Below are 15,999 nucleotides of genomic sequence, written 5' to 3' on the forward strand. Positions count from 1 at the left end.
ATGGTTTTAAAATTCCTACATAAAGTTTGCAAGGAAATACTGAAGGATAGGAAGAGCAAAATTAAAATAATGGCATGATAATCCTATGGAAGCTGGGCAAGTTCCAACCCTCCTACGAGCCTATTTCTGACTTTATAAAGTGTTATATGCGTGAGGGGAACCCGTTTTTCCTATCTTTAGTTTCTACTGGAATGCTGCCAGAATCAAGATGAGCGTGAGTCTGTTTGTAACTCGTAACGCTGTTTTGTTCAGTTTTGTATGGCCCTTTCCAGCGCAAATGAAAACCAACAGCTGTACCAGCATCAGCACACTGGGCTTCTGAAGAAAAGGGACACTTCACACACCCCATGCTCTCTGACAATCCCCTTCTTTCTCTGTCAGCCCACCACAATCTCTCTCTCTCTCTCTGTACGCTTTTTGTTCTGGCTGGCTGGCGTGTCAGATCACGCTTCCTAGTGAGCAACATGGTTGTGGCAAAAGGAAGACTGGCATTGGAGCTACTGCTCTTAAGCAACTCAATGCAGGGTGTGGCGTGAGCAGCAAGCTGCATGGACAATTCATTCTGAAATCAAGCTGTAAACTGTAGGTAGTTTCTGTATGAAATATCAGTTTCTTCAATCTAGAAAGAGGGACCACTGCCTGAGCTATGAAAGTTCTTCTTCTTCTTCTTTTAATTAAAAGAGAACTGTAATGGTGAACACAATAAAACTCAGAAGGAAGAGTGAGCATGGAGAGATAAAATCGAGATGTGGAAATACGGAAATATCGACGAGAGGCAGGACTGAGATTTGGACATGCTTTTAGGTTCAGACTATGGGAAGTCGTAAAATTTAAAATTACAATTTGGAAGATAATCCGACCTCTTTTATTTTATTTTTTTATTTTTATTGGATTATGATTTGATATTTTAATTGGATGTCTTTTATTGGAAAATTAATAAATGATCTAACAAAAAAAAGAGGAAGAGTGAGCAGACAGGTTAGGTTGCATTTAAATACCTGGCCTGAAGTTGGTTCGACTTCTCCCACCAATATATTAATGAGTGTGCTCTTCCCAGCTCCATTGGGGCCCAACAGTCCCAGAATTTCCCCTGAAATAAAAAGAAAGAGCACCTGCAGTTGTGCCTCACAAGACAGTGTGCTGTATTTTCTAAAAAAGAGTATTGATTCCGTAATAAACAATTTAACTCAAACCTTTTTTTACACAAAGAGAGACATGGTTTGTTGCCACTTTCTTTATTTTCCTTCCAAGAAGAAAATCTTTCTTTTCATCGTACTCTTTATGCAAATTACTGACCAAAACTGCTGGTTTCTAATAAAACAAAAGACGATAGAGTTGAATACTGAATGAGATTATATAATGCAAAAAAAATTAAAAATAATCCATCCGAGCACTGAGCTCCATCCCCCCCCCGGTGCTGTGTCTAATTTAATTTCTGCTCTTTACATCACCATCACCGAAATCAGCAGAAAACAATTTCGGGGTGAATTAGCTCACTGAAGTGAGGATTAGCAAACCTTGGTTAAATGTGATGTGCAGGAACACACGAGCCTAAGGCACAAACATGTGAGCCTGAGGTTAAGCAGAAGCCTCAGGCTCATCTACTCCTCACTCACCTGTCTTCCTCCTGTGCGGCCAGGAGAAAGACTTCCAGCTTCCCTAAATCTTAGCACATCATTGGGTGCAAACAAGGGAGTGTGATTTTTCACTGAAGGGAAAGACTTACCTCCTCACAGCTCTGGCAGGTTGTCATCTCCTTAACCCTCAACCTCTCAGCCATAACATCTTCATCCTCATCTTCATTATGTGGCACATCTGGGAACTTCCAGGGCTTCACTTTCACGGGAGTTCTGAAGGTAGGAAAATATGTTAAACTCTGCTCATGGGACCTCTGGATGCATAGCACTAATAGAAATACAGTAGTACCTCTGTTTACGTAAACTTTGGGACACGAAAGCGGCAAACCCGGAAGTATTTTACTGGGTTTTGCTGCGCGCGCATGTGCAGAAGCGGTCCTCCAGTTGCGAAAGCCTCGGGATCCGGCCAGACCTACGGAACAGATCCCGTCTGCAACCGGAGGTACCACTGTAATGCCATCAGCTCAACAGGCCAGTCCATAATATGGAAAGTTCCATACATGCAACCCTGCTTGTATGTCCCTATCCGATGCATCACTGCGGCAGAACTGGCGGTAAGTAACAGAAGAGGGTCCCCAAGTGCCGAGATTCTGTGATTCATCTACTACTGGCTTGAAGAGGAGCAACAGCCAAGGATGGTGCTTGGGGAGTCAACAGTCCAGCTCCATGGAGCCTTCAGTGTGGGGTTCTGCAAGGTTCAGTTTTATCCCCCGTGCTGCTTAACACCAACATGAAACCACTGAGGGGTCACCAGGAGTTTTGCAGTACACCGTGAGCAATATGCTGGTGACACCCAGCCCTACTCCTTTACATCTGCAGGCATAGCAGTGAATGTGCTGCACTGACGTCTTACCTCTGTAATGGACTGGATGAGAGTCAATAAACTGGAACCTAATCCAGACATGACTGCTAGGGTTAAATGTTAGACCAGGTGAAGAGGATGTGGTCTTCTCTGGATGGGGTTACACTCCCCCTGAAGGAGCAGCTACATAGCTTCTGGCAACCATTACTGCTGCTTGAAGCTCAAGGGGCCTCAGTGGCACCAAGGGCTATCTATCTGCTTTGACCGCTGGCCCAGCTGTGACCCCTATCTTGACTGGGACAGCCTAAATCCTGTTGTTTACGTTGGTAACCTCTAGGTTAGGTTACTGCAATGCATTATATAGGGAGGGGGATGCCTTTGAAGACAGTTCCAAAACTGCAGCTGGGAGCTGAATGGGAGCAAGTCAGTCCAAGCATATAAAAATTCCGGCATGATGACACTGGCTACCAATTAGCTTCTGGGCTCAATTCAAAGTGCTGGTTTTGGGCCTATCAAGCTTCCAGCCTTATGTGGCTCAATACTTTAAGGACCGCCTCTCCTCACATGAACTCAAACCTTGTGTTCAGCATCCAACGCGTGGTGAAATAAAAGGGCTTTTAATACATATTGTCAGGGTTTCTGGGAGAGAGGAGGAGATGACAGAGGAGACGGAGAGCGAGTGGGAGGAGGGGCAGAAGGATGAGGAAGAAGATGACGGAATTCTAAGGGAATCCACGAGTCTGAGCAGCGAGTCAGAGGATTCTCAAAAGGGGGTTACCTTAATCAAGCAAAAGGGAGGAGAAGGGAGAAGCGGAGAGGAGCCCAGTGGAAGACAGACGCAGCAAGAGGCGTCTCAGCTGGAACGGAGTAAAGGGGGTGGAGTCGTCAGCCTCTCGGAGGGAGCAGGATTAGGAGAGAACAGAGAAAGGGGGTTGGAGCAAGGTGTTCAGCCGGAAAGGGTGGAGAGCAGAACAAAGGGTGGTGTAGCGGTCGAAAGAAAGGTCAGGAGCAACGTACGCGCGCCAAGTTCAAACGTAGAGGCGCGCGGAAGTGGAGAGAGCTCAGGGGAGGAGCCCGGCCCCAAAGCCAGAAGGAGGGGGGAAGAGGCGGCAGAGGATTCAGCCTCAGGCGAGTCACGGAGAGAGGGAACCCAGGGGGGCAGGAAGACCCTGCGGAAAAGAAAGGAGAGGAAGAGGTGGTCTAGAGCCAGGCTATTAAGTTGGTGTGGAAGAGGGGAGGAGTCAGAGGGGACTTCAGCGGTCTAACGTGACAGTAAGTCCCCTCTGACTCCTCCCCTCTTCCACACCAACTTAATAGCCTGGCTCTAGACCACCTCTTCCTCTCCTTTCTTTTCCGCAGGGTCTTCCTGCCCCCCTGGGTTCCCTCTCTCCGTGACTCGCCTGAGGCTGAATCCTCTGCCGCCTCTTCCCCCCTCCTTCTGGCTTTGGGGCCGGGCTCCTCCCCTGAGCTCTCTCCACTTCCGCGCGCCTCTACGTTTGAACTTGGCGCGCGTACGTTGCTCCTGACCTTTCTTTCGACCGCTACACCACCCTTTGTTCTGCTCTCCACCCTTTCCGGCTGAACACCTTGCTCCAACCCCCTTTCTCTGTTCTCTCCTAATCCTGCTCCCTCCGAGAGGCTGACGACTCCACCCCCTTTACTCCGTTCCAGCTGAGACGCCTCTTGCTGCGTCTGTCTTCCACTGGGCTCCTCTCCGCTTCTCCCTTCTCCTCCCTTTTGCTTGATTAAGGTAACCCCCTTTTGAGAATCCTCTGACTCGCTGCTCAGACTCGTGGATTCCCTTAGAATTCCGTCATCTTCTTCCTCATCCTTCTGCCCCTCCTCCCACTCGCTCTCCGTCTCCTCTGTCATCTCCTCCTCTCTCCCAGAAACCCTGACATCCCGCACCTGCATGGGGAGGCCAGGGCTTGGCTACGCAATCTGTGGCGCGAAGATGGACCGGCCCGTCGCAATTCAACTGCGTTCATCAAAGCGATGGATTCTTGTTTTCAATCCTCTGTGGATGTGGACATTGCGCGCCGTCAAATGCACGGGCTGAGGCAGGGGAAAGCGACTGTGCGCCAATACCACTCTAAATTTTTTGCATTGCTCACCGCCTTAGATTGGCCAAAGGACAGTAAACCGGTCAGAGATCTTTTTTGGGAGGGATTGAGCCCCCCCATCAAGGATGAGATCGCTAGAGGGGACAGACCCCAGACCCTAGAAGACGTGGTGCAACGGGCTTTAGCTATTGGAATTCGACATGAGGGACGCCCGTGGCACGAGGAGGACGGGCCCCAAGCGCGTGCGCAAGCGAGGACTCTCCCTTTTGTGCACAGGGATTTCAGCCGTGCGCACCCCTCGCCAATGGGGAAGGACAGCGAGGAGCCAATGGAGATTGGTGGTGCTAGGGCTCAGAAGCCATCCCAGAGCCCTGTCCCTGGTGCAGCCAAAGCGAAGCCTCCTAGAGGAACCAGGAAGTGTTACATCTGTGACAGTGCGCACCATATGGCGAAAGAGTGCCCCCAGAGGCTCCAGAAGCACACTGCGGCACTGGCAACTGTGACAGCAGAGGTGCAACCAGGGGAGCGACTTCAGGGAAACGACAGTGCCTGGCTGGAAGCAGAGCTCCTGGGGCTCAGCCAGGCGGATCTGTAGACAAGCCCCCAGCATCGCCGCAGAGCGTGGACCCTTTGCCTCCCAAACCGGCAGTTCTGCTCACAGCAACGCTCCAGCTGCCTGATGGGAGACTCCTCGAGGTTCCAATAACGATCGATTCGGGAAGCAACGCCGACTTCGTGGGACTGCAGTTCGTTAAGCAGCACAACATGGCGCTCCTGCCTGCAACGACGCCTCTGAACGTGGTCACGGTAGACGGCAGGAAGTTGCTGGGGGGGCAAGTGGTGCAGCAAACCCCTCCCATGCTGATGCAGATTGGCAACCATCGAGAACTTATTAGTTTCAATGTCACCCACTTATCGGACACGCCCATCGTGTTAGGCATGAGTTGGCTGGAGAGGCACAGTCCCGCGGTTGCGTGGTATCAGCGGCAGATCACCTTTTGTTCATCGTATTGTGCTCAGCATTGCTTTCAGACCGATCAGGGAGGAGAAGCCGAGCAGCAGTTGCATCTGGGTATGGTGCAAACAGTGCCTCACAAGTACCAGGACTTCTTGGAGGTTTTCTGTGAGAAGGAAGCTGACAAGTTGCCGCCTCACAGACCTTACGACTGCGCGATTGATTTAGTGCCAGGGGCGCAACTGCCTGCTGCCAAGCTGTACTCCATGTCGGAGGACGAAATGCAAGAGCTTCGGGAGTTCATAGACCATAACCTCAAGCGCGGTTTCATCCAGGAATCTAAAGCAGCGGGAGGCAGCCCTGTTTTCTTTGTGAAGAAGAAAGACACGCCCCAAAAAAGGCTTATAGTGGATTACAGGTTCATAAACAGCTTGACTAAGCCCAAAGCTTTCCCCATGCCCAAGATTGACGACCTTTTAGCGACCGTCAGGAGGGGCAAGATTTTCACCAAGCTGGACCTACGTGGAGCTTACAATCTCATCCGCATCCGGAAAGGGGATGAGTGGAAGACCGCCATGTTCACCCCTCTGGGCACGTACGAATACAGAGTCATGCCTTTCGGCCTCCAAAATGGCAGCCACGTTTTTCAAGCATTTATGCACCACGTGCTAGCAGGTCTCCTCTACAAAAAGTGTGTCTGCTTTCTCGACGATATTCTGATTTTCTCGGAATCGCCGGAGGATCACGATAAGGACGTGAGGGAGGTCCTGCAGAGGCTGAAGGAACACAGGCTGTACGCCAAGTTGGAAAAATGCCAGTTTGATGTCAGAGAGGTTGATTTCCTTGGCTACAAGTTGTCCGACGAGGGACTGGCCATGGACAGGGCTAAGGTTCAAGCGCTGTTGGACTGGAAAAGCCCTCGAAATCGGAAAGAGGTCCAGAGGTTCATCGGCTTTGCCAATTTTTACCGCAAGTTTATTAAAGGCTTTGCGAACGCGACGGCGGCTATCACTGACACCCTCAGTTCCAAGAAGAAGAAGTTCGTCTGGACCGAACAAGCGGAGCGGTCCTTCCGGACGCTTAAGGGTCTTTTCGCCTCCGAAGAGCAGCTGCTCCACGTGAATCCCGGCAGACCCATGCGGGTAGAGACCGATGCGTCAGACAGAGCGGTTGGGGCCGTTCTTTTGCAAGAGGATTCACAAGGCAACTGGAGACCGGGTGCGTTCTACTCCCGGAAGCTCAGCAAGACGGAGCGCAATTATACCATATGGGACAGGGAGTTGTTGGCCATTCATGCAGCTTTCAAAGCGTGGCGACACTTCTTGATAGGAGCCAAGCACACGGTGCAGGTCCGCACGGATCACAAGAACTTAGAGTATTGGCGGACGGCTAAGTTGCAGACCCAGCGACACATGCGCTGGGCGGAGTTCTTCGCGGACTTCGACTTCAAAATAGAATACATCCCAGGAGACTCCAATGTTATTGCAGACGCGCTATCCCGAAAGCCGCAATACTTGGAGGAAGCAGCTCCAATCGCAGCAAAGCACATTTTCGCACCGCAGGCGTGGACGTGCGCTACCATCGCAGTCGACCTGGACGCGGTGCGACGCGCGTTGCAAAGGGATCAGTTTGCACAGTCTAAGATGGAGGAGCTACGCGGAGGGTCGCGAGACAACGATGGGTTTCAATTGCAAGATGGACTTTTGACTCGTAAGGGTGCCCTTTACGTGCCCACCGACGAGCTTCGAGCCAAGGTTCTGCAACAATTGCATGACGCCCCTAGTGCAGGCCATTTCGGCAAAGAGAAGACGATGGAGTTGGTGGCTAGAGACTTTTGGTGGCCCCAGATGAGAGGAGAGGTGGCGGACTACGTCGCCAGGTGTGATATCTGCCAGAGGTCCAAACCAGTGCACCAGAAGCAGGCGGGATTGCTAGAACCGCTGGAGACACCGCAGCAACCGTGGGAGAGGGTAGCGTTGGACTTTGTTACAGACCTGCCCAGCTCCAGAGGTAAGACGGCGGTGTTAGTGGTGGTGGACTTGTTCACCAAGATGGCGCACTTCATCCCTTGTGCCAAGGTGGCGACGGCAGAACAGACCGCAAAGCTCTTCATCGATCACGTCTTCAGAGTGCATGGACTTCCGCAGTCCGTCTTGTCCGACAGGGGGCGCCAGTTTGTTTCCACTTTCTGGCGAAAGCTTCTGGGCATCTTGCACGTCAAAATCAACCTGACATCGGCGAGGCATCCACAAACCAACGGTCAAGCGGAGAGGGTCAACGCGATCATGCAGCAGTACCTGCGGTGCTACGCCAACCAGCGACCTGCGGCGTGGGTGGACTATCTGCCGATGGCTGAATTCGCCTACAACAACACGAAACACGCATCCACCGGGGTGACGCCTTTCTTCGCGAACAATGGCCGTCATCCCAGGACCTTCCCGAGATTTGCGGCACCAGGAGGGGGGGGGCCTCAAGATGCCGACCAGTTTGCAGCGGAGTTGCAAGAGGTGCACGAGGAGCTGCGGAGACATTTGGAGCTGGCAAAACAGGCGTATAAGGTGCAGGCCGATAAGCACAGGAGGGCGGGAGAGGACATCCAGGTTGGGGACTGGGTGTGGTTAGCAGCCCACGCGATGCCGGCCAGGTCATTGGCCAAGAAGAAGTTAGGACACAGGCAGCTAGGGCCATATCAAGTTGAGGCTAAGATCAATCCGGTGGCTTTTCGTCTAGCCCTTCCGGAGGGTTCCAGGGTGCACCCGGTCTTTCATAGGTCGGTGCTCACTCCCTACAAAACCCCACACAGGTTTCAAGAGTCAGGAGCACCCCCAGAGCCACGTAGGAGGGCGCCTGAGAGGGGGGAATCGCCAAGACCAGAACCTCTTAACGAGGTCACAGAGATACTGGACTCGAGATGGGGGGAGGAGGGAGTTGAATATTTTCTCGCCAGGGAAGGCACTCCGGCCTCTGCCAATAGCTGGGTGCCGGGTTACGCGTTGGACGAACCCCTGTTGAAGGAGGAGTTCCATGCACTTTTTCCGCACAAGCCCATGCCCGAGGAGTATTTTGATGATTGGCTTTTCACGCCCACTTTGTCGGACAGCACGTTCGAGGGTTTCTCCTCGCCCGAGGGCCATACGCCCGAAACAAGCCCGACCAGGGATCCGAGACTGGGGGGGGAGGAGACAGGCCCTTGTTGGTGGGTGGATCAGCCAAGGGAGGCATGGAGTCAGAGATGGATGGTAGGTCCTTGGCAGGCAGCGCCAGGAGAAACAGTGATGGAGGAAGAGACTGTGATGTCTTTGGGTGGGGAACCCGAGTTCGAACACACATATACGGAGCTGCCAGAGGAGAACGTTGAAGTGGACAACCTGTATCCTGAACCGACCCCGGAAGAACCACGTTTTCCTCAACCTGCACCCGGCGAGCGGGAGGGGGGAAGGGGGGGCTTCGAGGGGGGGATGGATGTCAGGGTTTCTGGGAGAGAGGAGGAGATGACAGAGGAGACGGAGAGCGAGTGGGAGGAGGGGCAGAAGGATGAGGAAGAAGATGACGGAATTCTAAGGGAATCCACGAGTCTGAGCAGCGAGTCAGAGGATTCTCAAAAGGGGGTTACCTTAATCAAGCAAAAGGGAGGAGAAGGGAGAAGCGGAGAGGAGCCCAGTGGAAGACAGACGCAGCAAGAGGCGTCTCAGCTGGAACGGAGTAAAGGGGGTGGAGTCGTCAGCCTCTCGGAGGGAGCAGGATTAGGAGAGAACAGAGAAAGGGGGTTGGAGCAAGGTGTTCAGCCGGAAAGGGTGGAGAGCAGAACAAAGGGTGGTGTAGCGGTCGAAAGAAAGGTCAGGAGCAACGTACGCGCGCCAAGTTCAAACGTAGAGGCGCGCGGAAGTGGAGAGAGCTCAGGGGAGGAGCCCGGCCCCAAAGCCAGAAGGAGGGGGGAAGAGGCGGCAGAGGATTCAGCCTCAGGCGAGTCACGGAGAGAGGGAACCCAGGGGGGCAGGAAGACCCTGCGGAAAAGAAAGGAGAGGAAGAGGTGGTCTAGAGCCAGGCTATTAAGTTGGTGTGGAAGAGGGGAGGAGTCAGAGGGGACTTCAGCGGTCTAACGTGACACATATGAATGCGTTTTTTTCTGCTTTGGTTTTATATTGATTTTAATCTTTGAACTACAGTGGTACCTCAGGTTAAGTACTTAATTTGTTCCGGAGGTGCGTTCTTAACCTGAAACTGTTCTTAACCTGAAGCACCACTTTAGCTAATGGGGCCTCCTGCTGCCACCGTGCCGCTGGAGCACAATTTCTGTTCTCATCCTGAAGCAAAGTTCTTAACCCGAGGTACTATTTCTAGGTTAGCGGAGTTTGTAACCTGAAGCATATGTAACCCGAGGTACCACTGTATTTTGTAAGAAAAGTGGCTAATAAGTGCAAATAATACTAATACGAATACAACTAATAATATCATCCTGAAATCAGGTTTGGATCTCAGCCTCTGCATCGATCTGTGCTGATTCTTTTGGTTGGTGCCCACTGTTCTGAATACTGCTACTTCAAAGACAAACCAACCTGAAAAATGGGTCTTCTCTCAACGATTTGCCTCCACACTTCACCTCAAGATATCGTAGAAGGAAGAGCCAAATTACACATTGCAAATAAGGCTAAATTGAAGAAAGGAAAAAAGTATATTAATTGAAACAGCTTTGGTCCTGTGCTGATTTGTATTTGTAACTGCAAGTTTACTGAAACGTAAACATGAATTTATAGAATGGGGCATGCCAATTGCTGTACTCCTATTTTTATAATCCATGGTATTGTGTATGGTTATGAGACTATGGTACTGGCAGGCAGACACATTTAGTGCAAACCTTTATGATAAGGTTGCAGGCTCTGTGGTGATTTTTTTTTTAAAGTTCTATTTTTAAAAATGTTCAATCTGGAAATCACAGTCTTCCTAATTGTAATCTGCTGAAACCTGTTCTCTTAATTTCTTGAACGTTTCCCCCTCATGAAAGAGGTGTCTGATTTTCTTCATCATTCACAGAATTCTTGTTTTGTACTACAATTCATTTCATCCCTGACTATTCGTTATGCTGGCTGGGGCTCATGGAGACTAGTCCAAAACAACTAGATATATTTCCTGATATGAGGTCTCCCACGGTATTCTTACATGTCTTCTTCTGGGTTTCAACTGAACTTCAGGATCTGAACATTTATTAACACTCCTCCCGTTCTACAGTGTAATGTAAAACTGTGGTACACGCTAAACATATAAAGCACATTTGAAGCACATCCCCGCCCCCCAAATTCCAGGCACTGTGGTTTGTTAAAGGCAGCTGGGAATCGTAACTCTGTGAGCAGTAAACTACAATGCCCAAAATTCTGTGAGGGAAACAATGTGTTTCAAATGCCCTTTGAAGACATGGTGGGTACACCACCTAAAATTATAGATTGAGGGAGAGTGTTACACTCCATGGTTTCATTTTTTTTCTGTATCCATCTGTAGGCTGATTTGTTTAAGCAGCCTAAAAGGACCAGGTTCTAAAAGGTGACCTTCAAATGTTTTGATCAAAGATCAATAAAATAAATACTATGGTTTTATTTAAGAAATAAGTAGGTTTGTCTCACCCTGTCCCTTCTAAATACCGTTTTGAGCAGCACTTACATGCCACAGTGGTGACAGGGTCAGGCAAAATGGCTGTTCTTATGTTGCACTGGAAACAAGGCCTCTTGCATCAACAAAGGTCCCATCATTCCTAAGTATGAGACCTCAGGTGAGACCTCTGAACCCTCGGATTGATTTTTCAAGCAGCAGCCTTAAGCGTGAAATAATCTTTCTGAATTACACTGCCCAGAATGAAGGATAGCATCCTAATTGTTATTTGAAAAGGTGGTTCAGCTGGTCACATTTTTATGAAGAATGGAGGAGTGAAATTTTTGGTTTTGTTGCTACCAACCACTCTCATGAAGTTCTTCCCTCCCTTTTTCCAAGTCTGAAGACAAGTTCACAAGTGGAATAATTCACTGGGATGTCTCCAGTTTAAGTCTTACTCAGAAGAGACCCCTTGAAATTGCTGGACATGACTAACCTGGGTACGTTCATTTTAACAGATCTGCTCTTAGTAGAACTTGGTTGGATACAACCTCCTACTTTTAAATAGTATCAATCTGAATGATAGTAAGGCGATATAGAATGTGGCATAAATATTCTGGGCAATTTGACTTTTTCATTCAATTTTATAGGCATGGAAAATGCTAGGAGTACTTAGGAAAACACCGTAAAAGTAGAATTATTCTGATTGAGCATCTTTCACTCTGTCATTGCACTTTCTGGACCCACCTGTAGATTAAATTATTTATGTAAAAAAATATATATTTCTCATAAAATCAGAATTAAAACTGGACAATTAAGAAACCAAGTAAAGACCAGATAATAAATATCAAGAGCTCTAGTAAAGCATGAGCTATCAGGATAGACACACAGGACTTTAAAAGATAACAATGCGTTCAACTGCAGTTGTAGAAAAGAAACTACATAGTTGGGGTGCCAATTCTCTTCTGCAGGCACTTGCCTAAATTCCAAAGACAGAGGCGCTCAAAGTAGGGCCTCAGATGAAGCTCTTAAATTATAGAGCTCTCACATAAGAGAAATTGGCGATTAAAGTTCTAGACTCGCCACTGAAAGTTAAAACTAACACTTTGAATGGTACCCGGAAACTGAATGGAAGTCTTAAGAAAATCATTCAGCATTCTGGTAATATGTTCCCGTGGTGAATTCCAGTCAATAATCTGCCACAGTCTACACTAGTCCAAATTTCTGAATGCTTTTTCAAGAAATCCCACTTTATAAAGCATTGCAATAGTTCAACTGGGATCTTACAAAAACCCAAGTAATCTATGGGCAAAGCACACTGACTTCCAGGGTTGTCTGGTGCTGATAACACCAAGGTTGCAGGTTCGATCCCTGTATGGACCAGCTGCATGTTCCCGCATTGCAGGGGGTTGGACTAGATGATCCTCAGGGTCCCTTCCAACTCTACAGTTCTATGATTCTATGATTACCACATGCCCTCTGATTGAAAAGGTGAAACTATACTACTTGATGTTAGAATACTGCATGTAAACAAACAAAAAAAGTTAAGCACACAATAATATGATGCACAAATGATAAACAGTAACAATAATTACTCTCCAAAATGTAGCCAAATAGCCGATCCCCCGAATAGCAAAAGAAAAACAGCATGCTTACCGCTACTACTGAAACCAGTAATCTTTCTGAATTCCTTTCCATCTTGTTATCAAGTTTCCGGGCTATCTAACAAGATAACAAATAGTTATTCATACAACTCTTTTAAATGTATTTTGCAGATGATGCCAATTTTAATTTTAACACTGCGATTCAGAAAATCTGCATGCCTTCCCAAAGAGTGATAAAACTTTTCTTCTGAATTATAGTGAATCAATACAGTTAATACCACTATTAAAGATACCATAAACTAAAAATACTAGTTTATTCCGATGGGATGTCTCTTCTGGATTGTAACCATGCTGTTTAAATGCTTCCCCTCCTTTTTAAATATAACAAGAATATTTCAAAGATAAATATTATCAAAGTTTTCATGATGCTTAAAAATGACACGGTAAAAGGGAGCTCCCATAATTGCCTGTGACTAAAATGCACAATTCTTCTTCTTCTTCTTCTTCTTCTTCTTCTTCTTCTTCTTCTTCTTCTTCTTCTGTCACTCGTAGCTGAGTAAGATTGTCTTCCATAAACATGATTTTAACAATGAGGCCAATTCTGGATCCACATGTCCTTCCAAAGTGGGGACATTGGTTTCCGGGCAGGAGTTGATCATGGTGTGGGGATTTGCCAAGCATGCCTTCCTCTTAGCACATTTCTCCCTTGCGTCCTGAGTTTGAGTGTCATCAAAGCCCACGGCACCTTTGGTAAAGGCTGTTCTCCAACTGGAGTGCTCGCAGGCCAGTGTTTCCCAGTTGTCAGTGTTTATACTATATTTTTTAAGATTTGCCTTGAGACAGTCTTTAAACCTCTTTTGTTGACCACCAGCATTACGCTTTCTATTTTCAAGTTCAGAATAGAGTAGTTGCTTTGGAAGACAATCATCAGGCATCCGCACAACATGACCAGTCCAACCAAGTTGATGTTGAAGAATCATTGCTTCAACACTGGTGATCTCTGCTTCTTCCAGTACACTGATATTAGTTCGCCTGTCTTCCCAAGTGATGTGTAAAAAATTTTGGAGACACGGTTGATGGAATCTTTCGAGGAGTTGGAGGTGGCATTTATAAGTGATCCATGTTTCACAAGCATATAATAAGGTTGGTAGTACTGCATACATTAATACAATACCAGTCTCTTACTCAGTAAGTTTCCTCTTCCACTCTTCCTGTCAGTGAAAGGAGAAACTGCCCCTCTTCACATCATTCCTCTTGCCCAGGCAACCTCCATGATGCTCTTTGAAAAAGGTCTACCCTTATTTTGTAGTGGGTATCAGAGGAAGGAGCTAACCCACATAATACTATTGGATATTTCTTTATCCTGCACTCACATTGCAGTTTAATATATTCCCTCCCCTAGGACACACATATCCTTATTTCAGTTCCTTGAAAACTTACCTTTATAAAAGAAATGAGGCACCCAATAAGGGGATAGATTGGAATAAAGACAGAAAAACAGGTGTGAAGGACGGCCGCTGTTGTGTAGTACATCATAAAAAATGCTATTTCGATGACAACAGAACAAACCAAGGCTGCCTGAAAGGAAAAAATTAAAATAAAGACTTGGACTTTCAACAACCAGCTTCCCGTTCTCATGGAGGGAACCGTGTGTGCAAACCTATGAGGTTGGGGAGGGAAGGCATGGCCAGTGTCACCATCCAGAGGACATGGCCGCTCCATGTATTCTTGGTAGTCCTATCCTGCATTTGGTAGCCAAGGCTGCCAAACACCTAAACAGGGTTTGTGTGCTTGCAGGACTGGGCCACATCTAAATTACTGGGGGGGAGGGGGAATGTAACTGATACAATACTTATTGCAAAGTAAGCAGGAAAGGCAACTTCAACACAACCATTAAACTTACCACTGAAAAAATGAATGACCAAAATTCTTTGGTGTTTTGAATCGTTTTAAAGGTGAAGGAGACAACATAATTGAACAGAACTACTGATGGTACGTAGCCAATGAGGCAAAAAATCTGTAAGGAAAGGAAAGTTATTAGTGTTAATTAAAACATGTTCCGAGGTGGAAATAGGTAACAGCAGTTAAGAAACTAAGGCAATCCCTGCTCCCCTAAACCCCTGAGCAGGGAATCCCTACAGGGCTCAATGATGTCCTTTAAGTTCCCCCTTCTGTTATTTTGTTCATGTTTCCCTTACAGACCTTAAGCCAATAGCCCTGCTCCTGTCCAGGACTGGTCTTGCAGGCTACTCAGGATTATAGCCTGCACGTGGAGACTTCAGAAGGAGGGAAGGATTTTGGGTCCATGTGATAAAGGAAAACACAGACCACTTTTTACCGAAAATGGCTGGTCACATTTGTACTATGGCTGCTTGATAAGGGAAACGGGAGGGAGAAGAAGAAGAATCAGAGTTTGGACTTGATACCCTGCCTTTTACTCCCCTTAAGGAGCCTCAAAGCGGCCAACCATCTCCTTTCCCTTCCTCCCCCACAACAAACACTCTGTAAGAGGTGACTGAGGCTAAGAGACTTCAGAGAAGTGTGACAAGCCCAAGGTCACCCAGCAGCTGCATGTGGAGGAGCGGAGACGCGAACCCAATTCACCAGATTACGAGTCCACCGCTCTTAACCACTACACCACGCTGGCGTACACTGATAATGTTCTTACTTTTTATTAGTAAAAATATGTGCTTTGCTCAAAATTGCCCAGGAATCTGCATGAAGAAAGCAGCAGCCCATACCCTAATGGGAGTAGCTACTAGAAAGCTGCACTGTTCACAGCTGCACTGTTGTATCTCTACTGCCATTTTCAGACATACTTTGCCATGTTGGATTGGAACTGGCATACAAATCCTTAAAAGCCATGAGCCAGAAAAAAAAAAACTTTAAAGAGATGGAAATAATTCTTATGTTTACGGCACCTGCATACCAAGACAGTACAAAAACTGAATGTTTGGGAAGCGCTCAGATGTTTGCATCTGTGCTGGATTTTCACTGCCATAGTGAAACCAGTATGAGGGGCTAAGTGGTATCATTGTTTTCTATTTTAGTAGGAATTAAGATTTAGGTATTTTTGATCTTGTCTCCACCTTTGAGAAGTGGGTTAATAACCCAAATATATTAACAACAACAACAACAACGAATGAGTAAAATACAGGAAATTTATTTGAAATTAAGCAAAACTTACCACAGCAATAAACTTTTCAGGGAAAAAATAAACTCCATGGTGAAATACAAATAAGCTACCCATCATGAGGAGGAGAATAATAAAAAATAAAGGAATGTCAACTAGCGCCTGTCCACACCAGTATGCAGATGGATAAAGACCTGAGATCTTAAGTTGAGTGTAGACTTTGAT

At 47.5% G+C, this 15,999-nt stretch overlaps 1 protein-coding gene across 5 annotated transcripts in view; it reads right to left on the minus strand.

The window, feature by feature from the left end:
- LOC309363333 (cholesterol transporter ABCA5-like) overlaps positions 1-15,999 on the minus strand; it is a 62,603-nt gene that overhangs the window by 9,283 nt on the left and 37,321 nt on the right. For all 5 annotated transcript variants that reach the window (XM_081899522.1, XM_081899523.1, XM_081899525.1 and 2 more), the window contains 8 exons: positions 15,829-15,999; positions 14,545-14,658; positions 14,082-14,219; positions 12,694-12,759; positions 10,014-10,105; positions 1,727-1,850; positions 1,194-1,311; positions 999-1,090 (listed from right to left, as the gene is read on the minus strand). In XM_081899522.1, the coding sequence (XP_081755648.1) occupies positions 999-1,090; positions 1,194-1,311; positions 1,727-1,850; positions 10,014-10,105; positions 12,694-12,759; positions 14,082-14,219; positions 14,545-14,658; positions 15,829-15,999 (915 nt within the window). The remainder of the gene's footprint in view (positions 1-998; positions 1,091-1,193; positions 1,312-1,726; positions 1,851-10,013; positions 10,106-12,693; positions 12,760-14,081; positions 14,220-14,544; positions 14,659-15,828) is intronic.

This window comes from Podarcis melisellensis, assembly GCF_964234715.1.
Source record: "Podarcis melisellensis genome assembly, chromosome: 2".
Lineage (NCBI taxonomy): Eukaryota > Metazoa > Chordata > Lepidosauria > Squamata > Lacertidae > Podarcis > Podarcis melisellensis.